This window comes from Acanthopagrus latus, chromosome 5 (genome assembly GCF_904848185.1).
Source record: "Acanthopagrus latus isolate v.2019 chromosome 5, fAcaLat1.1, whole genome shotgun sequence".
Classification (NCBI taxonomy): Eukaryota; Metazoa; Chordata; class Actinopteri; order Spariformes; family Sparidae; genus Acanthopagrus; species Acanthopagrus latus.
This window is the reverse complement of record NC_051043.1, coordinates 29,418,399-29,443,232: the sequence shown is the minus strand read 5'-3', so window position 1 is coordinate 29,443,232 and position 24,834 is coordinate 29,418,399. Positions and strand designations below refer to the sequence as shown.

Sequence of the window (24,834 nt, the reverse complement as noted above, 5' to 3'; positions counted from 1 at the left end):
ACAGTAAGACTGAGAGGAATTAAACAGATTAAGAGCAGTAAAAGGATTACAGAGTAAGAATGATGAAAGTCTATAAAAGTTGTTTTTGAGAAGTCTGAGGTAGGTCGCTCGACGTCGAGGCGCTCGGACGGTAAAAGTGCCGTCAGCTTTTAGTTTCTAAGGCTGCGAAGAGGCTCACATGAAAGACCCAGACGAGCTTGAGAAGTAATCAGCAAAATCTTCAAATCAATTCTCAAACGAACAGGGAGGTGAGGAGAAGCTAGCGTGTTAGCGTGTTAGCATTGCCCTGGTTCCCTTGACTTTAAGTTGGCTGCTAGCTTGGTCTTTTGCAGAAGTTTGCAGGTTAACTTTATGCTTTTCTGTTGGATCATTTTATTGACCAAACTCAGAAACTTCTCCTCTTGTGGGATATAATCCATTTAGAACGAAAATCCTACACACACACACACACACACACACACACACACACCTCAGAAAGTAAATCATTCATCCAGGGAGAAAAAAACCCAAAACAAAACGTAGACGGCTCATCTCAGAGCCTGAAGCGCTCCGTCAGGTTCAGTCTTCAGCCTGAAGGGATTTTCAAACACAGTAATGAGATAGAGAAACAAGAACACCTCTACAGGTAATCCTTCAGGTAACACAGAGAGGTCCAACATGCAGAGTCTGTCTGTTGTCTGCTCATAATCTGGTTTGTGCTGGTTACAATCTGAGAATCAGGCGGCTGCTGTTTACTGTCACCACGACCCGGTCGTCCCTCCTCAGAGTCTTTGGAGAGTCTACTGATGGTGACTGTGTGATATAATATAGAGGGAAAAAACTGTTTTTGTCGCTCTACAAGATGCATTATGGGTCAGGAGCTCAATCACGAAACATTAACATGGAAAAACGTTTAATAAAACCCACAGATCTCAACATTGTGACCGTCACATGAAATGACGCACTTAGTTGCAGCGTTATTGCTAATTGTTTTTAATAAATCATATCACAGGAGCTAGTTTACCAACCTTCTTTAGTCTCATGAGGATGCAATGATTATACTACATTTTCATTTTGACTTGCAGGAAGTTGAACAATATGTGCACGAACATCAATCACACCTCACAAATAGTCAAATATTTCATCTTTATCTTTCTTCTCACCACAATTTGCAATCAGTTTTGAATGTTTTGCAGCTGTTTCCTCAGTGCACCGACTCAGCAGCAGCCTCAAATAGCAAGAACATTTATTAAACATGCAACCTCATCATTTCTAGTGGTTGTAGTTTTGTCTCTTCTCCACCGTGTCCTCCAAAATGTGCTTAATTAGCATGTAAGTGGGACGCAGCTACGGTCGCTGACACGGCTCGGCAGAACGAGCCGTCGCTAATGTTATTAGTGACACCTGCGCTTCTTTCACCCACTTTTCCTCACATGAGCGCTGAGGAGAAATGCAGTGAAAAAAAAAAAAAATCTAATCTCGTCTTTAATTAAACCAAGAAGTCAAGCATTCTGCCACACCAGCGCTATTAAAAGTGTTAACCAAAGGCAACGCGTGCAGGAGACGCCGCTCGTTTACCGCGAGGCTGAGGAGGAATCAATTCAGAGGGAAAAAAAAAAGACGGAAGCTGCTGCAATGAAATTAGCAGAAAGCAGGAATTGATTTGTAGGCGCAGGAGAGCCCAGAGGAGTAATGAGCTTAAAGACAAACTCTGGAGTGAAGCTTCTTGTTTGTGTGTTTGTGTGTTGTAAACCACGCGCTGCACATCACATCTGTCACGGTGAAGTTTTTTAAGCAAATGTTGAATTCATCTTTTGCTTCCTGTCTTTGAAACCCTTCAATGGATTTGTCGGCAGAGAGGTGTGAAATTGCTTTTAGCAGCCTGCTAATTCCCTTACATGGCTCAATATAAAGGGCAGCAGAATGTCAACATGTGTAAGTGAGCAGCGATACCTGAGATAAATGTGTTGCCTCGTGGAGGAGGAGAAGGGAGGGCTGGGTAATGTTTGAAGAAGAAGAAGACGTAGAAGAAGAAAATGATGAAGACATAGAGGAAGACGAAGAAGACAAAGAAAAAGAAGACAGAGGAAGAAGGCAGAAGAAGACATAAATGATGAAGAAGAAGACAGAAGAAGAAGACAAAGAAGTAGAAGAAGAAGATATAGAAGAAGATATGGAAGCAGAAAAGCCATCAGCCCCATACTTCCATTCTCAGCTCCCGTGTTGTTTCTCAGCTCTCGGGCATCTTGTAATTTGCACATCTGCTTCCTTCCCCTTGAAGAAGTCAGACATCCGGTCTGTGTGAGGTTGCCAGGATCAGGTTGCCAGACTTGATCAGACTGTGAATCAGACTGTGGATCAGACTGTGAATCAGACTGTGGATCTGACTGTGGATCAGACTGTGGATCTGACTGTGGATCAGACTGTGGATCAGGTTGTGGATCAGGTTGTGGATCTGACTGTGGATCTGACTGTGGATCAGACTGTGGATCAGACTGTGGATCAGACTGTGGATCAGACTGTGGATCAGGCTGTGGGTTAAATATGTTGTCGGGTCGACTCCCACTGTGTGTCAACACTGCTGAACAGCCACTTCTCTGCGACCTCCGAAGTCACTGTGACACCAAACACGACCACCTCGCTGTGAATGACTCTCATGACTCCAGATGGTGTCTCGTCCTGAAGTGCTCCTTCCTGCCGACTCCCCAGACACTGAGTCATGAAGCACGAGTGTAAATCATGCTAAAAGAGTCGACTGATTCATTTGCAGATCTTATTTGCATGATTAAAGTGGCTTTGTAGGTGGTGCAGCACAGACTGAGAGCAGAACCCCATTAAATCTACTTTGATTCAATGTTGTATAACAATTAACCATAAAACCTCTGAGAGGGTGGAAACTGTCGACTGCAGTCATGTTTCATGTTTCATGTTTCGTGGAAAACACAAACCGATCACCGGAATGAATCTTGGCTTTTTCTGCAAACCACAGAAACTTTACATTGCTAAAAACTTTCTTTTCACTTAAATCTTCAATTTTATGGTCACGCTCTGGTTAAGTTTAGCACAAAACCCACTGAGTTCAGAAAACATCCTGTTTTGGCTTTTGTCACCTCAAAACTTTCTGGAAATGTCCCGAAGGCTTGTCGAAGGTTTTCACTGCTGCAGCCACAAACATGGCTTGAAACTGTCCCGACGTCTTGTGAGAAATATCAGTTTCACTCTTGGAAATGTCTCCAACAGTGGCAGCTTCATCACCCGGCTGAAACACCGACGTGACCCCAGTCATGAAAACAAAGAAAGTTTGTTTCAGCAGGTGTTTTGATTCGTTTTGTTCTCTTCCTATTAAAAATTCTTCCCTAAAACAACAGAGTGCTCCTTTAATATGATCTCATATTTTGAAAGGTTGGCTTCGTGCAGGTCTTCAGTTTGTGTCTGTGCTTCTTACAGTAAAACTAGACGAGCCATCATGCAGACTGATCGACAGATCGTGACCCTCACACACGTCATCCGTCAAGTCGCCACTGAGACGTCTGGCAGCGGTGAGGTGCAGACAGACAATATGGCCGCCGAGACCAGGAAGAAGAAGGCTGGGGTGTAAACAAGGTGGGCAGTGCGTTCAGCATGTTTGTTAGAGCTCTCACACTTTGTTTCTGGTGGGAAAAAGTTCCTCCAACAGAAACTTTGCTTGTTTACGAAAAAAAATCTCTGCAGGGTGTCGAAGCCTGGAAGCACCGCGAGCCGCAGACGGACAGACAGACGGAGATTTAATTGTTACTTGGCCGGAGCAAACTGAAGCTCCTGAAAACATCTTACTGAAATACATCATCCTGTTTGCATCAGATTCATGTTGTAATGAAATGATTTTGTTCTTCAGACATCCAAACAGAAAGAAAACAGCAGCAGCGTTTGTATTCATTGTACATAAAATATATTATTACATCCAGAGAGGAAGTATTTATATTCTTTACTTCTGTAAAAGTAGCAGTGACACTTTCTAAAGTATCAAATCATTACAGATAAATGCATCCCGAGAGTGAAACATCTACTATTACATCTTAATGCTGCATTTTATCGTAGCAGCTGGTGGAAGATGAGCTCATCGCATCATTTTATGCTGCTGGTTTCATTTCTTCCTGTGATTTCCTAAAAAGAAACTGACGTGGATCTGGAATTAACAAGATCTGTGAAGTAGCAGCATCAGTTTTCACATTTCAAGATCTTTATCTAATCTCAGGGATTCAGATTAAACGTGTATTTTATCATTAAAGGTGACAAAGTGGAGAGGAACGACACGGTTTTGTCGTCAGGAGCGCGGCGATGTCACAGAGATTTAATCAAGATACTGAATATAACGAAGAGCTGCGAGGGCGCGACGAGGTGATTCCTGTCTGCATTAGTGTAAAAATCTTCACTCGAATCAGCCTCGGTGCACATGAGATCAGTCAGCGGAGCAAACGTAGATAAAAGGCATCACGCTGAGGCAAAATCAGGGGCCAATCACGAGAAAGGCTATCAGGAGGAGGCACGCTGGGACGCTCGCTACGAGGAGACAAAGATGAGCTGTCAGAGAAGACGGAGAGCACTCAGACTAAATACTCAGGGGAGGAGGAGATAATAAGGTGTAACACATCCAGGAGGGGAGGACGATCACACAGAGGCAGAAATGAGAGGCTGCATCCAAACCTCCATCCTCCAGACTTCATACGTAACGTGATGTGTTCACTGTCATCACCTCAAGTCGTGAGACGGTATACGGCAAATATAAGCCGCTGATACAAACCCCTGAAGACTACAGTCATAAAATCAATTTGATAACCTTTACTTCTACATGTTTCTGTATCATGATGTGACATCTGGTCCTTATCGCAATGAACTGTGGGAAAGTAAATCACTGAAGTCTGCAGCACAAGTGGACTCTTGTCCGCCTGAGAGCCCCGATGGATCGATCGAAACTTCCTCGATACGCATCCGCAGAGTCTGCAAGTGTGGCGAAGCACCGGGCATTTGGAGACAAATTTAAACACCAAAATAAAAAAAACAGGAGATGACTAAAAGCCAAAAAAGCATGACCTGAAGACTGATGAGACACGGAAATGTTTTGAATAGAAACTATTGCAGAGGTAAGGTGGTTAAAAGCAGGACGTGGTGCAGTACTCGAGTAAAAAGGTTGCGATCCATTTCTCAGGGCCTCCGGCGGACCCCTTAGCTCCCACTGATGGACTGATAGAAGCTGGTCTGTGTCAGCTCGCTGTCGTATGGGCTGGATTAATAAAACCTCACTGCACAGACTCTGTGTGTGTGTGTGTGTGTGTGTGTGTGTGTGAATACAGAAGCGAGCGAGCATGTCAAGCAAATATTTAACGTGTGGCAACAAACACAGGCTGAACTCACACTCAGCTCAGCGTCACACACTCAGATTTACTCTATCAATATATGCAGCCTGTTATTCAAACATGTGGGTGTTTGTATCAGCATTCATTATTAATGAGCGTGTGTGTGTGTGTGTGTGTGTGTTGGGAGGGAGGGCAGCTGTTCGTCTGACTTCGCCTGCCAGCAGAAGCAGGAGAACGGCGGCGGTAACGGGACGCCTCGCTCCACGCCGCCTCACCGGCTCCGATCTCACGGCTGTGCAAAGCCTAATTAAGTGTAGAGTCGTCAGAGAGAACACGGTGTTCAGGTGTTTCTGTTCTTGTCGGAGGGAGAGGAGAGGAGGAGGAGATGGTGACATGAGTTTGTTTTGTTGATTCTCACTGATTTCACTGGTTCACTGTTAAAACTGGAGTTTGGATGACGGTTGCAGGTCAGGATGGGAGTTAAAACAAACCCTCAGGAAGAGCGCCAGGGTTAGACTTTTCTGTGAGCTAACATTTAAAAAGAAGCGGCTGTAAAATGGTGGACAACTTTTTTTTTTTTTTTTTTTTTGCGTCACAACCCACCACAGAACGACTCGTTGGACTGTCGCCATTCGGTCCAATAAAACTGGGAACGTCTAGAAGAGCCGCGAGATTAAATCATTTAATTTCTAGTCAAGCAGGTAATGAACAAAGAGAGACAAATATTTAATCGACCCGGTTTGAGTTGAGTTGTGAGTCACACACACGATGTTCGTCAGTTAAAAAATATAATTTCCAATCCAATAAAATCTCAGTTTGTCATCAAACTAATGAAATATCAGCCTGAAAGTTCGTCATTATAAAGGCGACGCAGCCGACAGTGTTGTTAGTGACGTCGTCTCTTGCTTCTGTATATCAGCAGCTCACAGAACTGAACCAGAACCGACATATATATCGTTAGTAAGAGCAGATTTATTGTGATTTTCACCTTTTTTAAGTTTTTTTTTCTGAGCTCAGTTGGCTTCGTGTTGGTGTTGAGCGAGACGATGATGTTCACTGAGCGGTTAAACACAAAACTACATGAGATTTTACTTAAATTACAACAAACTTTATTGACTTTGAAAACGATCTTTTACACTGACAAACATCTCGTGTGTGATTCGTGACGGTTTTCCAAAACACTCTCATGTTCCGGATTTGAATGTTACGTCCTAAAAAACCACAAAGGGCTGAAATGTCCATCGTGCGGTGAAACCAGCAGCCGATCTTCACAACCGGACGGCGCTGTGTTGCTGCTGATGGCTGATTACTTCTCCCAGCGTCTCACATGTTTGTCTAAGAAGAGCTTCCTTCCACACACACACACACACACACAGCGCAGCGACTCTTTGGCTGTGATCAAACCTGTGATCATGTCATTTTCAAAAATAATATTACATCCGTCTAAGTAATCAGCTTACATGCAAAAGATCAAATGTGGAAATGAAGTCGCTGCTGAAGGTGACACCTCTGCTCGCTGTGTAGGTGTGTGTGTGTGTGTGTGTGTGTGTGTGTGTGTGTGTGTAAACATAGAACAGCTATCCATGTAAGCAGCATTCACAGCCACTGTCATCTATTAATACTCTCCTATGAGACCTCGCTGACTAATTCCCACTGACTGTGAAGGCAGCAGACGGGGTGTAGACTGTGGCAGCGGTGGCGGCGCCCGGAAACAAAGGGGCATGTGGGAACTGACCCGGGGTCAGCCTTAATCACACGTGTCATTTACAGCTTCAGCAGCTGATCTGAAAGATTCCGGCGTCTCTCGCTCGGCTCTGATGTGTCACTGACTCCAGTTTCATTTAAATAAAAGAGTAATAAGTGCAGCAGGCGTCACCTCATGAAGAATTAAATTGCCGCTGCTCTGTTCATAACAAACTATATTTCCATGGAGAAATGTGACAGAGGCAGCGGGGGGGCGGTGGCGGCGGCGGCGGCGGCGTGTTGGCAGAGGCAGCGGGGTAAACACTGCGGCTGATGAGCTGAAAGGTTGCCATCAGCAGAGCCGCGCTCCGTGTGCCTGCGTGGGCGTACTCCAGCATTGTGTGTGCATTTGTGGCAGCGTGTACCTGTGTTTGTTTGTTTGTGCCGTCATGTGTGTCGCCCAGTTCTTGCCAGTGGGATTACAAAGGGGAACAAAATGTAAGAAATGGAAGGTCACTGGGGTGGTGCGACGCTTATTGTGCTCCTCAGAAGTTTGTGTGTGCACGGGGAAGATTAACCACGTGCGCGACATTACGCGCCTTCGCTTTGATTGTAGATCAGAGAAGGGAGGATGAAATTGGTGCTCTTTGGCAGCAAGGACAGCTTTTAGCTATTTCCCCGTCTGCTCAAGCAAACTATACAAAATACAATCAAATAAATCACATTAATGTAACGTCACTGCTGTGATGTGATATGAAAAGCCTCCCGTTCTATTTTAGCAGCTGGAGGAAAGATGATATCTGGAGGAGAGGTGACTGTAGTCGACCCTGACTGTCACCAAGCACCCGGAGCAGCAGCGTGATTTAATGCCTGCAAATCATTCTCGGTGCTTGTTTTTAACCCTGCAGCATCACAGTTATTCATGCGGTGTCAGGGAAGCCTCTCGCCAAACCTCAGCGGCACTAACAGATTAAAACGATATGCAGAGTGGATGTTCAGCTCCACTGTGCAGAATAATACCTGTGCAGGGTTTGACAGGAGAGGCTGGTTTTCAGCTTTTCTTGTCTGAAGGAGGAAAGTTTCTCTTCGCTCAACTCAGGCTGGAGATTCACTCGCACGTACACGCAGACAACCGGCTGCTTAATGAACATGTTCACACGTTAGCTCGACGTCCTGACCCTGGTGGTCCATGAACATATCGCATCTTGTGTACGTGAAATGTTAATTTTTGAGAAACGTGCACAACAGATGCTTCAAACAGACGCAGGATATGAGAGGCAGCACTCACACGCACCCTGAATACGTAGTTTTGGGGGGAAGAAATTGTCCCTCTTTGTTTTCACGACTGAATAAAACTGAATAAAAGACACAATTTCATACAGTTTTACTTTGTTTAGATGTGGCGGACCCTGCCACCTGTCCATCTTCCTCCGAGAACAGCTTGTTTATTCACTGATGGAGAACAAAAGTTTGTTTTATTACCTCATTAATACTGTAAATATTGAAATTTGGAGTTTGAATTTCTTCTCCAGAGCTACATAGTGCATAGTTTTAGTATCAGGACGCAAGGCGGATCACGTTGGTGTTCCTGCTGGGCGACAAAGCTGCCAAGCCGCTGCTGTTAATGAAACATCTGGACAGTTTCCAGCTGTGTTTGTGGCTACATCACTGGACAGTTGTCACGAGCCTGCGGGACGTTTCCACAAAGGTTTGATGTGACATAACCAGGTATTATAATATAAGATAAACCCTTCAAAGTCCCTTTAAAGATAAGTAAATCTGCAGCCTGAACTCTTTAAACTCACTTTTGGAAAGACAAAATTAGCTTTTTCTTCGATTTTGTGGGGAAAAAAACACATGGTGATATAAATCACACCAACTCTGGAGGGAAGCTCTGAAGACTTGTGATGTCTGGACGCTTCTCTTCTCTTCTCTCAAGGCAAAACATACCTGAAATTATAATTATAATATTGTTCTGTACTGTGTTGCTTCAGATGTTTCTTCTAAAAGGCCCATAAAGAAGACGGATCATAGAAATACAGGCTTTGCTGCATGAGGAAAAAACAAAAACAAAAGAAGAAATCGAACAGTAAGCAGGAGCAGATCGGAGTCTGACCTCCACGACTCGCTCGGTCGCCTCAGGCTTTAAAAACCCTGTGAAAGCTTCGTATAGATTAGACATCTGCATTCTGTGCAGAGCTCTCCAAACCTGCGACACAAAGCACAAGATCGCTTTTGACTTTTCGAGGGGATTGTGAAAGAGGTTCTTTGATTGATGAAGTCGAGCACACATCTCTAATCTGCTGTGAGTTTGACAAACAACTGAAGTCGGCCAAAGGTCTCTGTCCTTTTCATAGAAATTACATTTATTCAGCTTGCGATGTGCGAGAGTGAAGGCCATGGACACGAGTGAAGAGAGGCTGAATAACTCAGAATCGTAGTTGTTATGTAAATGGGCCGAGGTGGATCCACTGTTAGCGGCTGGTGAAGGTAGCTGAGTGGAATCATTAATGGGAAACAAACGGTGGCTTTAATCAAATCAAATTTCTTTTCTTCAGTCCGACTCCATTCGCTTCCTCTTGGTGAGAGAAAGAACATAAATCCCCTGTGATGTTCCTTCAATTTAGTCACTACAAAGCACAGAGAAGCGTCCGTGCTTTCCCTCCGCGCTCGCTCATCTACACCCGATAACCAGCCTCCTCATTCCTGCATCTGCCGTCAATTCAAAAGTAATTAACGGCGCTTGTTGACTGTTTTTGGAATAGCTGTTTTGTTTTTGTTTTTTCTCCGCAGAGACACTCACATCTTTTTGAAGTCGCACACTTCGTAATCGGGCCAGTCGATGTAGCACACCACCCGGTCGGGGAGCTGGTCCGTGGTGGAGTAGTAGTACTGAGGGAAGGCCAGGAGCAGAGCCAGAACCCAGATCACCCCCACCACCACCTTGGTCTCCGTCGACGACATGCGCTGCTTCAGAGGGTGGATGATGGCCATGTACCTGCAGGGGAGAGGGCACAAACCATGAGCGGTATGATAATGGCGCTTCAGCTGAGGGGGAAAAAAAAGACCAGAAAAATATGCAGATTTTATCCTTTTAGCCATTCGCTGCATGTCATCCCGTTTCCTGCTTTATCATCGAGACGTCCTATCAAATAAAAAGGCCACAGAAAAAAATACTTGTTGACAAGATCAGACACAACAGACAGTAGACGCAAATACACAGGTTTTTACAAAAAACTAAAACAAGGCAGCCAACGTGGCAAACAAGCACAAGAAGGGATCAGGCAGAGACGGAAGTCAGGTCCAAAAACAGGGTTGTGAGGAAAACGCCGGACCGACGAAGGGCGAAGACGAACTAGAGGAGAAGACAATGGAGGGATAATTAGACACACGGGAGACATATCAGGGAGGAGCAGACGATCACGAGGACAGTAAAGACATCTGAGACAAGATGAGAGCTGGACAGCACAGTGAAACATGACCTGAAGTTCAGACGTGACGTGACAGCAGCAGATAAAAAAGGACATTTATCTTTAAAACGTGGAGGAGTGGACGGAGACGGTGGCAGAAAATGGAAAATGTCAGGAGTTGCACAGATGGATTCAGTGTTCAGTGTGTGATCGCAGGTTATTTCGGTCCTTAAGTGTCAGAAATGCTCCTTTGTGTCGGAGTCACGAACTCAAAATAGAGTTTGTGAAGGCTGAAAACAAACTACGAGCTGCAGGAAGTCGTTATTCACACACACACACACACACTCGCCCACGCAGCGGCATGTGACACATTCAGGAGGATTAGACGAGCTCGGGTCAAACAACACAAGAGAGACAAAAGTCATACTGGTTTTTAAAAGATGGATGATGGGAGAAAGCCAACAACAGAAACACATCATGGAGACCGTCTGTCTGCCGCTGATGTCAGATCCTAGTCGAACGATTCCCTCCTCGGCGGCGGAGTAATCATTCCACATTGTCATAATCACGCTCCTAATCAGAGAGTACGACGCAGCGCATGAATAACTTAAAATGACCTTGTGCATCGTTAACACTGAGCCTCCGCAGGAAATTGGTTTAAAAGACTTTTGCAGGCAGGATCCATTTCCCCTCGGTCAGAATACAATACATCAGGGTGTGTGCAGAAAATCATTTGCTTCTCTCCGCTGATTCACTTTCATTTAAATCCCTCAAACATTAGTTGTTCTTACTAAAGTCTCATGACTCTGACGTGGTTATTATAAAGCATTTAAACTTCAGTCTGACAGCAGCTTTAATAGAAAAACCACAACCACATTACACCGAGGTCACACTGAGACACAACAGCGACTTCCGAGGTAGAATCAGCAAACTGGATGGTCCGACCGTAAAGTGAAGCTACAGTCACATAATGTCTGAAACAACATCGTGACACTATGCGAGCAAACTGTGGCGACGACGACTGCGACCGATACTGAACTCGTGTCCGTGCAGGAAACCCGAGAGAAGACGTTTCTAAACGCTCTCAGTGTTTCTGCAGCTTCAGACTGAATCTCTTCAGCGTCTCTCGTCCGGTTTGTTCTCTCAAACATCTGCTGCTGAAAACAGACGAGTGCTGCACCGTCAAGCTCAGTCGTGGTGGAAATGCAAAGCAGAACCGGGCCGGCGACAGGTAACACTAAAGACCCGAACCATCACTCTGATGTCTACAAATAATTAACATCGGCGTGATTATATTTTTTTGGCTCCCTCTTAAAGCAAAGCTCTCCGGTGGAATGCCTTCCTCAGCACAAAGAGGCCTAATTAAAGGCTTAATCCCGCTAATAACCTAAATGAATCTGCTAAATGGATGCTCTCCCTCTAATTATATCAGTGGCAAGAGGAGGTCTTTGAAAATCAAACGCTCCCAGTGGTCCGCCGAGGAAAAAAATGGGAGATCACAGCCTCGGCTTTACTTTGGCTGTGCTTCAAACGCCGCTGGCAGCCGTGTGGCTTTTTTTTTTTTCCTTCTTCTTCTTGGTGCAGGTGAGTCACAGTCGTGTTGTTGATGTCAGAATCAAACACACACCTGCAGAGGACAGCGGCGCCCTCGCTCCACATGCCCCGGCCCGTCATCACGCCTGCTGGCACGCATGAAAGCACCGTCATCGGATTTCACGATCGCATCGCTGAGGGCGTCTGTGCTTCTGGAAATACGGTCGGTAATGTCACTGCAGACACACGAGATTCAGAAGAAATTCATAATATGTCGAACAGTCGGTTGCAGTTAGGAGCAACATGGGGTTACCATGCAAGTACAGTCACAGAGCGCCTGTTACTGGATCTCAGTGAGCTGTAAATGTGTATTTATTCTCGTAACACATGCAGAAATCGGGCAAATCAACTCTAAACTACGTAAGTAATGTGGCTGCTGAGGAACAGATGCTCTGCTTCTGAAACGTTGGAGCCTCGACGTCACGTTTGGGGAATAAAGTAATAAATCCCGTCACTATCTTCTCACGTTCTCCGAGACAACTGAAGCAGCCGGGGACTCGAAACAACGAAGCAAACAAACCAGTTCACTGTCATCAGAGTCTTCCCTCTCTCTGTTAAGTGTTGTTCGGCCCAATTGGACTGGAAACTTGAACTTTTTAGTGCCTGAGGGCTGAGGACAGTGGGAACTCATCCCCAGCTCACAAAAGCTTTCAGTTCGCCGTAACAAACACTTGGTATTATTATTCCAAACGCTTTGTGTCTGACGTCTGCTGTGCACATTCAAACTCTTCCCCACTGAGTCCATTAGTTCAGTTTGATTAGCTCTTCTGCCTGCAAATAGAGTATAATTTATAGTCTTGCTCCTCCAGTGTTGCTCAGTATGATCATCTTTTTATTTAATGTTTCATTCGCCTCAATCAAAAAACAAAAAAAACGTCAGCGTCTGCGCTGCAGTGCCCCAACAGGCCCGGCTGCAGCTGAGAGCTATTTCATTTTTATGGATTTATCAGTGGAGCTCTGCTCGCCGCTGTTCTCCTGCCCTTTATTCCACCTTTGAGACTGAACTCCAAATATGTTGGCGATATCTGATTTGGCTCGGCGGGATACCTTCTCACAGCGTTGGCAGCCGGCACTGGATTGCATGGGTGACATACACCTCCAATTATCCACAACGAGCAGCTAAACTGCCACGGCAATGCTGCGGTTCGATATAAACACCATGAGGCTGCTGCAGTGTTTTCCAGAGGAGACATAAGTGATTAAGAAGGAAGCAGCCGAAGCGACAGATGAAATTGCCTGCCTTCAAGCATGCTGGTGACTTTTTTTTTTTTTTTTTTTTTTTTTTCCCTCCTCAAATCGTATTTGAAAGCAGGTTGTGGTAATTTGATCAAGAATTTGTTTCATCTGGTTTATCGGTCTCTCGGGGCGTTGTTGTTGTTGTTTTGAGGGAAGGTGACGTTCAACTCCATCAGCAGCGGAGGAGAGGAGATAGGCTGGTGTGTGTGTGTGTGTGTGTGTGTGTGTGTGTGTGTGTGTGTGTGAGAGAGTGATGGATTGTCACTGTGGTTTCCATTATTGTCCACATGCATAAAAGTCCTTGAGCCGCCTCAGTCTCAACGGCAACCAGAAAACACTCCTATGTCCTGTACAAAACCAATATCCACCTGCACACGCCTGCTTCACCTCCTGCCTGACATTGTGTGTGTGTGTGTGTGTGTGTTATGTATAGATATAGAAATTCTTTTGGTACAGATTGTGTGTACACAGAAGAAGAAGGCTAATCTTGAGGTAGAAACTGTCTGTGCTCGAGAAGAAGAAGACGAAGAAGGACAAAGGAAGAAGGATGAGGAGGAGGAAGAGGAAGAAGAAGAAGGACGACGTTAAACAAGAGGTGTTGATGTAGCGGTCACGCCCGACTGTAAGGTACAAAACAGCCCCGCTGCTATAGGTTCTGCTCCAGAACTCCATCAGAACCCTGACAAACTGGGTTCACTCAGTGTCTGTCTGTCCGTCCACCTACTCTCTCCCCCTCCATCCATCCCCCCTGCTGAGGATGGAGCTGTGCTACTGAGGGCGTCACACTTATTATATGTATGTATGCATATTTTTCATATGAATTAAAATAAATGTGTAGCCAGCCATTTTGACTCCCACCTGGAGATGTTCTGGAGTGAAATCAAACAGAGGCAGAAACAGTCTGGGCCTGAGAGGAAGAAGAAGAAGAAGAAGAAGGACGAAGAAAAAGGAGAAGAAGAAGAAGTGCTTCTTGTGTTAAGTTGGCACTGATTGACGCCTACAACAGTTAAAATATGTAAAATGTTCGTATCACCAGTCGCTCGGTAACGTTAGTCCTTTGACGACGGGACGAAATCAGACTCGGCTGCTGGCTGCTGTTTGTCCTCTCTGCTGTCTGGACTCTGCTAAAGGTTTAAGAAATCAACACAGTGACGTTTCTTCTCTTCTAGCTGAGTCACTTGATTCATATCACATTAATAATTCAGCCCTAATAGCTCTGAACCAGCACCTGTGCAGATTAATGCCGTCAACGTATCCGATACGTAGTTAATCATCATTTAGATGACACGTGTAAATATGGGATCAGACTTTTAACACTCTTGAATGCATAATTCAGATGCTGCATAACATTATGTGAACATTAGGTTTCCAGAGGTGAATAAACAAGCTGTTCTCAGAGGAAAATAAGGTCCCAGAGCGCTGTTTGAAGCTAGAAAGGTGGCAGGGTCCGCCACATGACACTGTGTTGTCTGTCACATGTCCACCAGTCTGATAAGTGCCTTTAACCAAGATAGAAGAGGCCCTGAAAGCCGTTTTTTCAAGCTCTAATCGGAGTTGATTTTTCGCTGACAGGAGACGACAAGTGTTGATTGGAGTGTTGTTTATTCATTCAGGGGTGAGCGTCGCTCCGAGGCTGCGCTTCAAAATTATCTAAGTGTGTGACACTTACTCTAATGGATGTGGATTTATAGAAGCACCGCTGCCGTCTTTTTCCAAAAAAAAAAGCCTCGGAGTGGAATTATTGGTGTGATTTCCGATGCGTTCCTGCTCGCTTCAGGGCGATAAGTCCTAACGTAACTCCTCGTGTGCTGTTTGTGCAGTGACACACCAAACAGACACTGAACCACATGTTGTTATGTCTCAACAACATTTATCGAACCCGGGACCTTCTGGAGCTGCGACCGAGCTGCAGCGTCCAGCGCCACCTGAGGCCGCCGGGCGCCTGTCAGCCTGAACTCGTGATTCGTCGGGTCTGTCGGCTAGACGACAAGCAGACAACTTTCAAAATGCTTGTTCTCTGAAGGGAGTTTGGATCGATCTGTGCTGAGGCGTCTCTCCGTGACAGGTAGCCAGACTTCCTCGCCCACTTTCCTCCATGTCGGCTCCTTCTTCTGTCACTTTTCTCGCTACGAGTGGACGTGTTGTCGTGCAGCTCTGGGTGTCTGCAGACGGACATCGGCGACGTTAACGCCATGACGACGTTTGGCTTTCATGACACAGCGCCATGTTGAATCCTCGCTTGAGTTTAATAGACGCACAAATAATTTGCCTTGTGTTTGAGCTGAACACAACATTAGTGTCTAACTTGCATCGTGGGTAATGTAGGCAACAGTTTTTGAAAGATAAAGACGACTGCGTGGAATATAAAGACAGATATCTCTGGGTTTTTGCTTTATTGATTTTGAACATTTGTCGATCATCTTTAACTCTCACGGGAACAACGCTCAGGTTCGTTAGTTGCAAACTTATTACACACATACAGAATTAAAATGTTTATGATTTGGAGGTTAACTGAGGAAAACCTGAAAGCTGAAACTGAGAATCTCCCTCACAGCAGAAATGTTCCTGGTCTGACTGGAAGTCCACATATTCCTGTCACCTAATCCTTTTTTCCATGCACAGAGCATGAATCACAAATAGATCCAGACAGAAGCAAAGCCAATGATGACCCCTCTGGGGACATCAGACAGGAGAAGGGAGGAAGAGGAGGAGGAAGTGGAAATTGGAGGAAGGCTGGAGACGGTACAGTAAGCTCTCATTCATATGCTGCGCAGAAAGCCCATCTGCTGCCGTGACCCAAGTCTGATTGTGCTAAGCTGCACTACAGCTACAGTAGGTGAATATAAATGGTCCAGCACTGGAATAAACTTAAGTCTCAGCCAATCACTCTTTCATTCGTTACTATATCAGGTCCTGAATCATGCTGGGACACAGGAGGTCAGAGACATATCGACACTGTTTGACTGCTGATGAGCAGCTCCACCACTGATCTCCAACCCAGATGACTGACGGGGCTGATAACATCCTGATCAGACGCAGCAGCTCCGACTCACTTACGCTGATGACACTGCACTTACAAATCAGTTGCTTCTCTCTGAGGTGTTTTCTTCCATTTTCCGGAGGCATGAAGTTCACACAGGTAGATATGTGGTCGTGATTCAGGATCCATGTCTTCTCGTGGCGTCTTTGTGTTTTGTCTTGTGTCTTTTCAGTGTCTCCTCTGTTCTCCTCTCTGTCTTTTCCTCTTCCTCTTTGCATGTTTGTCTCCCTCTGTCTGTCGGTATTGTTTCCTCCATGCTTTCTCCTCTGTGCCCTCATTATCTCACCTGTCCTCTTCGCTCCTCTCTCTCCTCACCTGTCCCTCGTCCCCTCGTCAGTGTGTCGGTGTTTTAAGCCTTTGGTACGCGGTGATGTACCCTGTTGTCTTCTCTAGTGACTTCCTTATGTGTTGGGTTAATAAAACAGACACAAGGGCGGTGAGGAGCAGAGGAAAACCTAGAAAACAGGCAAATGAAATGACAGGACATCGCTGCCTGACTCAGCGTGGCGCCTCGTTTTGAAGCTGTGATTATGTCGGCGTATTTTATTGCTGCAGTTGGAAAATCCAGCAAATGCCAACAGGGGTTTGATTGTTGCGCAGTAACTTTTCATTTCTACGGTCTGTCAAAACTGTGGTGGCTTACACAGCTTCCCTCAAGCATCCTTTGAAAGGACATAACAGCCACCGCCGGTTCTTGCTGACGTGTAAGTTGAACGGGAACATCTTCAAAGACGAGCTTTAATCTGATGGGATTATTATTTTTTTTTTTTTTATGTCATTTAGGTTTTGGCTGACTTCTTTTTACCCTGCGGTGTTGTGACTTTCTTGTACGTGTTAAAGCAAACTCTGGGTCTCCTCCATCAACCACGAACTTAACAAACTTTCCTGCTGCCTTTTCACACTTGAATGAAAACCTTGAACACAAACTACAGAACCAACCGGAGCTGCAGGATATATGAGCCTGGAGCAGCGCTGTCGACTCATTCCACTGAATAACTTTTAACTAATCCAAACGTTGCTGTTTTTAAGACTGGAGAACATTATGCTAAAATGTCCCTGCACTGCATAGGCAGTACATGAGATACGCTGATCTGCATTTGTCTCATTCAGTCCAATCAGCCTCATCAAGAGTAGATTTACACAGATTGCCACTTGAAACATGCACTCTTCTACCTCCCCAACAGGCTCATTTTTAAATGATCAGTACCTGTAATTTTCAGAGCTTCGCCTGTGAGTAGACCAGAAATTGATTAATTCAAGCGCTGCTAAAAAAAAACCCTGACCCATGAGGGAAAATGATCACCAGTGATTCACAGCGAACCAGCGGCAGCCAAATGGAAAACCAGAACTAAATGGAGGGGAAATAATTCTCACTGCATGAGACGGATGCAAAATCCAGTCGCATCTTGCACACTGCAGCGAGCACACTGATACACTGTCTGTCACACAGTGTATCTTACTGATACACTGTCTGTCACTCTGTTTTGGAGATTTTCATCGGATGCTTCAGGTGAGACGTACGGGAAACATACGGGTGAGCGGTCGATCGCAGGTACAACACATTCTGTCATTCTGGACGATCGCGCGCTGTACGAGCAATTCAGAGCTTTTCATTTCACTCGAGTCACCCGAGGAAGACGCAGCAAGAGCTCCTGTCTCAGGTTTTACCAGCTGTTCAGTCGGCAGCACTGTCGACGGAGCGAACCAGCTGCCATTCTTAGACAGCAAATCCATTTTAAATATGTCAGAGTATTTTTTAGTCGCCACGTCTGACCTCACACACAAACATCGGATTAATAATAATCAATTACATTTAACAAAATAATGCGTAATTTAGCTACGTGGGCTAGTTACGTGTTGTAATTAGACGATTGGAGGATTTCAGTCTGTGTTGTAAATAATAACTATAAGGCTAGTTAGTTCCGAAGGTGTCCATTTCTTCAGAAGAGAATGACGCCCTGCTGCCAATCAGAATCGATTGTTATACTCTTAATCGTATTAGCAAGATCAAGCTCATACTAAGCAGCTTTATTTTGGCGATCTTCACATTTCCTCTTCATAAAAAAAGGAGTGAAACTATGGTAAGTCGAGAACAAACGAGCGCTATAATCACCCTGAGGCTAGAGGATCTGATTATCTTAATTAATGAAACAACTTTTTTTCACTTTGTTGCTCTGTTAAATCTTTTCTCTGCTACGTTTGACAGGGATTTTATGCAAGAAAAAGACAAGCGAGCGGTTCAATAAAAACCCAAATCTTGTTAAAATTAAAATCCGAGGGGGAAAGAAATATTAAAATGATCTCAATCAGCAGCGACCTGATGAGCTTGGATGCTTCTCAACTTCTTTCTAACAAACAGCATCACACTGGCATCAAAGTTCAGCTGAGCTCTTGATCTATGGCTGGACGCCGCAGGAAGGATTGAAGCAATGATTAAAAATGAAAAGAAAAAAAGGGTCTTATCAACTGCAGCACTTTGCTCCATCCCCCCCGAGGAGATCCTGCAGTTTTGCCCTATTTGCCTAAAATTATATCACGTCTGGCAACTAATGGAAACTCCTCAGCTCGCGCAGGAGGTGGCGAATGAAAAATTAAGAAGTGAAATGTCGCCGCGTGATGGGTCACAGTGGGTCTCCGCATTTTCCAGGAATAACTAAAAAAAAAAAACCTCTTCTTACTGCCGCCGTTTACAGTATGAAAGGCGTGAATAGCAAACTCACAATGAGCGGAGTGGATTTGTGTCGTGAGGTTCATATTGGAAAGAGGACGAGTTCATGGCTCTCCTGCTGAAAGAGCGACTGCACAGAGGAATAACAAGCAGTTCGCTCTCTCGGTGCGGTTGTGAGAAGGTTCTGGCCGGATGGATCCAGCCTGGGTGCAAAATGTCGGAGGTGTATGAGGAGGATTTCTCCCTCTCTGCTTCTGATATCCCTCCTCCTGTGGTCACATATTGTTTTATGACCCAGATGGGGAAACATCTCACGCCTACTTTCAGATCCCTTGACCCCACGAGGGACTAGTGAACAACCGATCATTCATCAGGTGTGTATTTTGGTTGCACCATCATCACGTGACAGACGAGACCAGTCGTGCTCCGCCTGTAAAACTATTAACTCACGCAGCGGTGATGTTTGTTACTCTGATACGGTGGCCTACGAGCTGCAGCCGACTCCTTCAGCCCGGGTCCAGCTCCACTCGGTGTCACTCGTCCTCTGGATCTACTCTTGGCTGCAGGAGTGTCTCCGGGCTCGTCAGGTAGAGCGGACCGCTGTGGCCACCACCCAGACAGTTTGCCCAAAGACACTGCAGACTTCACAACAGCTCCGCCAGCTGTTTTACAAACCAGCCGCAGGAAAAAAAAAAACACAAATCACAACACCAGCGAGAGAAAAATGAGCGCTGACCGAGAGGAAATTGAGAATTTAAAAAAAGGGCTGGTCAGCTGGTCGGGATGGATCGTTTTCATTAATGTAATTATCACCTGTTTGATGAAGTGGTTGTAGAGTCGCACTGGACACACACACACACACACACACACACAGAATAATGATAACTTATGCAAACACATCTTATAAATAAAACAATGCACATACTCACAGACATGCACACACACGTAAAATAAACATACATGCACACACTCGTACACACTGCGCTGTGCAAATGTGCATGGAGACACACATGACCTCACACCTCACACACACACACACACACACACACACACACACACACATTTCTCTGCACCTGATTTCCATTTCCAGCCTCAGTCACACCGCTGATGAAGGGTTCATTGACAGTGGGAGGAGTCGTCAATACAAACAGATAAATCTCCCAAACACCACCTTTCTTTTTTTTTTTTTTTCCCAGCAGGCACCACAACGAGCCAATAAAACCAAATGTCACAGTCATTGGTTTTATCTCTCACAGGATGTGCCTGTGTTTGTTCCACTACACACAGCGTCCTTCAACATAACAAGACGTCTTCCGATAGAGAGAAGCTGCGTCACCCCTGAACACATCCTGCAGTTTTGCCCCTATTCGCCTGCTGAATGAAAATTAGGAAGCGGGATATTAATGCAGGGGTGTGATGGGTCACAGAGTGTGAACCATCTTCTTCACCTCCATTTTTTTTTTTTTTTTTAAATAAATAACTAAAGTCAGCGTCAGTGAGAATTCAGTCGTTTTAACCTTTAACCATGTCCTTTGTTTGTTGCTCAATGCCGAGGCCACTTTTCCAGACAACCAGAGGTCAGTGTGGATGAAACCATGGAGCAAAAATTCATGGAGTGATTTCTCAACCAGGGAGTGTGATCAGTGCTGATCCGTGTGATGTTGGGCTTCAGTGAATAACACTTACTCGACTGGAACTGTCAGCTCAGCATGGAGAAATGCGTAAAGACTCAAGAGCCTCAATAAACCAGAGAAGAAATCTAATATCGCCGCCTGTTCGACATCACCTGCAGGGAATTAAGAGGCAGCCAGCACCAAACTCCTCTGAGATATCAGTATCGTTTTCAGAAAAAAATATTGCTCAGGGACCTTGTGAGCGGGCAAAGAGGGAATTCAACAGGTTTTTTAAGTCTCACATCAGATTGTTTTATATTCGGCGGCAGCGCCATAACATAATATCCGTTTATTGGCTCAATATATAGCCTCTCTATATTGGTTTACTGCGCGCTTGTTCCTAAAAGCTCACCTGTCCAGAGCGATGGCAGTCATCGAGTAGATGCTGGCGAAGACAGCCGCGATGGGAAAGAAGTTGTGGAAGCGGCAGTACACCAGTCCGAAGTACCACTCGTTGTGCACGGCGTAGATGAAGTTGATCACCGTGTTGAAGGCGGACATCGAGGCTTCCGCGAACGCCAGGTTGAGGAGAAAATAGTTGGTGACGGTCCTCATGCGTTTATGCGCCATGATAATCCAGATCACCGTAATGTTGCCCACCACGGACACGACAACTATACCGCTGTACGCGATCGCCCAGAGGACGATTCTCCAGACCGGCTGCACGAACTGGTTCCACTGCAGCGTGTCGTTGATACTGTTGTTGGAGCCGGTGGTCAAATTTGGCACGTCGGTGGTGTTGAATAAAGGATCCATTCTGCTGTTCAAGACTGTAAAACGACACGTAAAGCTTAACTCAACACATGACAAAGTTAAAGATACTGGTGCCGAATGCAAAGTAGACAAAAGTTTAAGAAACGCGTCCCCACGGCACAGCACACGCACACTACCGCACGTTTTGTCTGCGGGACGTGCAGTCAGACACTCCGCTGTATTTGGGATGTTTGATCTCAGAAATTCAGTCTCAGAATTCACGTGGATATTCTGATGACAGTCGATTACTTGCTGTTCGTCCGTTGGCACTTTTCGCTGTGCGTAAAAACGAGAACGCGCCTTTTACGCGCAGCTAGAAACGGAACGGGTCTGCGCTCCCGGCACAGCTCACACGTATCTGAGCTCTCTGCTCCTCTGTCTGCTCCTCTCTGTCTCTCCCTCTCTCTCTCTCTCTCTCTCTCTCTCTCTCTCTCTCTCTCCTCCAGCGCTCCTCTGCTCAAACTGAGCGGCTGTACGGCAGCATGTGGAGCGAGCCTCTGCGCACCCGTATCCAATAGGCAGCCTCTATAATTATGACTATGGATGAGTCCAGGTAAGTGATTCATTCCATCCGGCTCATACCGCGGCGAGCACGGGAGGAGGCAACAGGATCCTCATGCCTGAACACCTCTGATCTGATTTCATTTGCTCGTAATTCCTCTTGTAAACAAACACAAACATGGAGAGCAGGAGAATGAATGGAAGTCAGACATAACGATGGTGATATTAATGATGATGGTGGTACATAAACTGTTAAAGGATCATATATTTAGGTTGTGTGGTGGTGTGTAGCAGCAGTGGGGTTGTTGATGCCCGTTTTAATAATTAATCTCCAGATGCACCTGAATGTGTAATGTGTGGAGGTGTCCCGCTGACTGATGACTCTCCACTCACTGCCCCCCTCTTGTGGAGTCAAAGTCTGGACCGTGTGTGTGTGTGTGTGTGTGTGTGTGTGTGTGTGTGTGTGTGTGTGTGTGTGTGTGTGTGTGTGTGTGTGTGTATAACATGCTTCACAGTAAAAGTCCTCATACCTTCACACCCAGTGATGCAATATTTAAATAACAATGACATCATGATATGATGCAGTGAGCTGGTTTGAAGTGATAAGACTGAACAACAGGATATTTTCCTCAGGAGGCGACGCTCTTATTGTTTACAGCACCGAGCTCTGTTTGTTCTGTCAGACCTTTTTGTTCCAGCCTCCAGTTCTTCGTGTGTGTGTGTGTGTGTGTGTGTGTGTGTGTGTGTTTGGCTCTGCCCAGGAGAGTAGTGTGTTAGAGGATGGATGAGGTCATTAAACGGGCTTCCAGGCTCGCCGCTGGACCGTCAACACCACCGAAAGACTAGAACTCTCCTGTCAGTGCAGTTTACAGCGACAGGTTTCATGTTGTTTGGCATCATTGTTATTCATATCTGATTAATCAACAACTGATTAATAAGATCTTCACTGACTTTGACACAGGATGAATTCAGACTTTGGTGATCTGATTTCTCGTGTACTGACACCAGGACATCTAGCCGATGGATTTGCAGTAAATCTTGTACAGACATTCACGCTCCCCAGAGGATGAATCCTTTGGACTTTACTGTTCCCCTGAGGTTTCCTCTAACAGAGTATATAAATGTCCCTCCTCAGGATCAACTGTAATGTGACCCCTGACTTTTAATCTTGCTCCATCACCAGCTTAAAATTTACGTCTCACACTTTAACTAACTAGATGTCATCACTCCCGTCTAGATCGCCACACTGAATATTAAGTCTTTATTTTTTTGCATGCTTTGAATAAAATATAGATTGTTGTATGTTTTCTTTTTCCCTGAATGAGGCTTCAGTCTTCAGCAGATGGTCAGTCTCTCACTCTGTGAGATACTCATGAGCTGTATATGATAATGACTTTCCTGCATCACGAGGGCAAAATGTGGTTGTCTTCCAGATGTAAAAAGTCTCTATTCATCATTTAGAGCTGAGTTTTCTTCCCCGATCTCAGCAGAAACATATTCTCATGAATATATTAATGAGGTTGCTACATTACAAGGTTACAGAGCCATAACAACTAATAAAACCCACACAGAGGAGAGAAGGTCACTATAGATTCACTGCAGCTGCGCTGTAATCACACACTTTCTCTGTTGGAATAGAAGAACAGAGGCTTTTTGTCATGCCGTCATTTATAACATCAAACTCACAGAGTGCAGAAAAAAAAACATGCAATTATGCGAGTAAAGTATTCTCTTCCTCTCGTCACAGCTCTTTTGTTTGTTGCACTGCAGGCTTCTGCTTTCACGCTGACTCGTTAAGTACCCGGAACATCGTGAACGTCTCGGAAGACACTTTGTAGGTCGACGTTCTGACCAAGGCGACATGAAGAATGAAAGACATGCAATTTTATGTGTGATTACTGCGGCTGATCCTTCCTTCCCTCCGTCTGTCGAACGCTGTGGGCCAGAGAAAAATATCTGGACATCTCTTCACCAGATTGCTGTGAAATTTCATGTAATTTCCATTTTTTCCCTTCGAAATGACCCCTTGGTGAATCTACTGACAATTCTACCAGATAAAACCTCGTTGAAAATCGTCCATGAACTCTGCGGTTTTCAGTCTAACCCACCGAACCCTCTGTAATTATAGCATGTGCTCACGAGTCTGGCAGACATTTCTGTGGCTGTGTGAACAAAGTGTCAGGAGGCTTCTGCGCCGAGACAACAGTTTCACCCATCTTAAGAAACTGTCGGCCTGTAATTTCATGCAAATGTCTCCTTGTCCTTGGTGAAATGGCTCGTCAGGTTCTTCAGCAACACATTCACCCAAAAAAAAAATGTTGCCCCCCCTTCCAAGAGATAATTAAATTATAGACGGTGTCCAGTCACGTTCCTGCAGCACAAGGACACTTCTTCTCTCCTGGGAGCTGCTTCGATCCACTCCGGTCCGTCCATCCCCTCCATCACGTCTGTCAGAGCCTCATGCTGGCGTCCACGCTGCTTGGAGGGTGAAACTAAAAGAGGTGAGTGACACCGGCCTCCTCCAGCCTCACATAAACAGACATTCCCACTCATTTCATCCTATTTCCAGCAGAGTCCCCGCTGCACTGCACAGCTCGAGCCGTGAAATGACCGGGTCATCCACATTACCCGCACACGTCGATGCTATCCAGGCATCATGAGACGCTGATTCCACTACATTTGCTCACAGAGTGCATTGAAATACACTCTCACCACAAAATGGATTCAGTTGTAGCTGTTCCTTGTGCAGCCATGTTAACATGCCAGTGTTCTCAGATATAATGTTTGCAATGTTTTACTTGATTAAGCTCGTTAGCATGTAAACATTCAGTCGTTTGTTTTGCAGGTAAACATGAACCAGAGTGCTGGGCTGATAAAAAAGTCTTGAGCAGGTGATGGCGGATATGAAAAGTGAGGGGATCATCAAGGTTTATCATGATTCAGGAGATATCAGATTAAATGCAGC

The 24,834-nt window shown here is 45.3% G+C and overlaps 1 protein-coding gene across 2 annotated transcripts in view; it reads right to left on the bottom strand.

The window, feature by feature from the left end:
- The window catches only part of tacr1a (tachykinin receptor 1a), a 29,739-nt gene extending 8,032 nt beyond the window's left edge, over positions 1–21,707 (bottom strand). For both annotated transcript variants that reach the window (XM_037096954.1, XM_037096955.1), the window contains exons 1-2: positions 20,968–21,707; positions 9,799–9,993 (exon numbers count right to left, since the gene is read on the bottom strand). In XM_037096954.1, the coding sequence (XP_036952849.1) occupies positions 9,799–9,993; positions 20,968–21,371 (599 nt within the window). In that variant the 5' untranslated portion in view covers positions 21,372–21,707. The remainder of the gene's footprint in view (positions 1–9,798; positions 9,994–20,967) is intronic.
- Between the last annotated feature and the right edge of the window lie 3,127 nt (positions 21,708–24,834).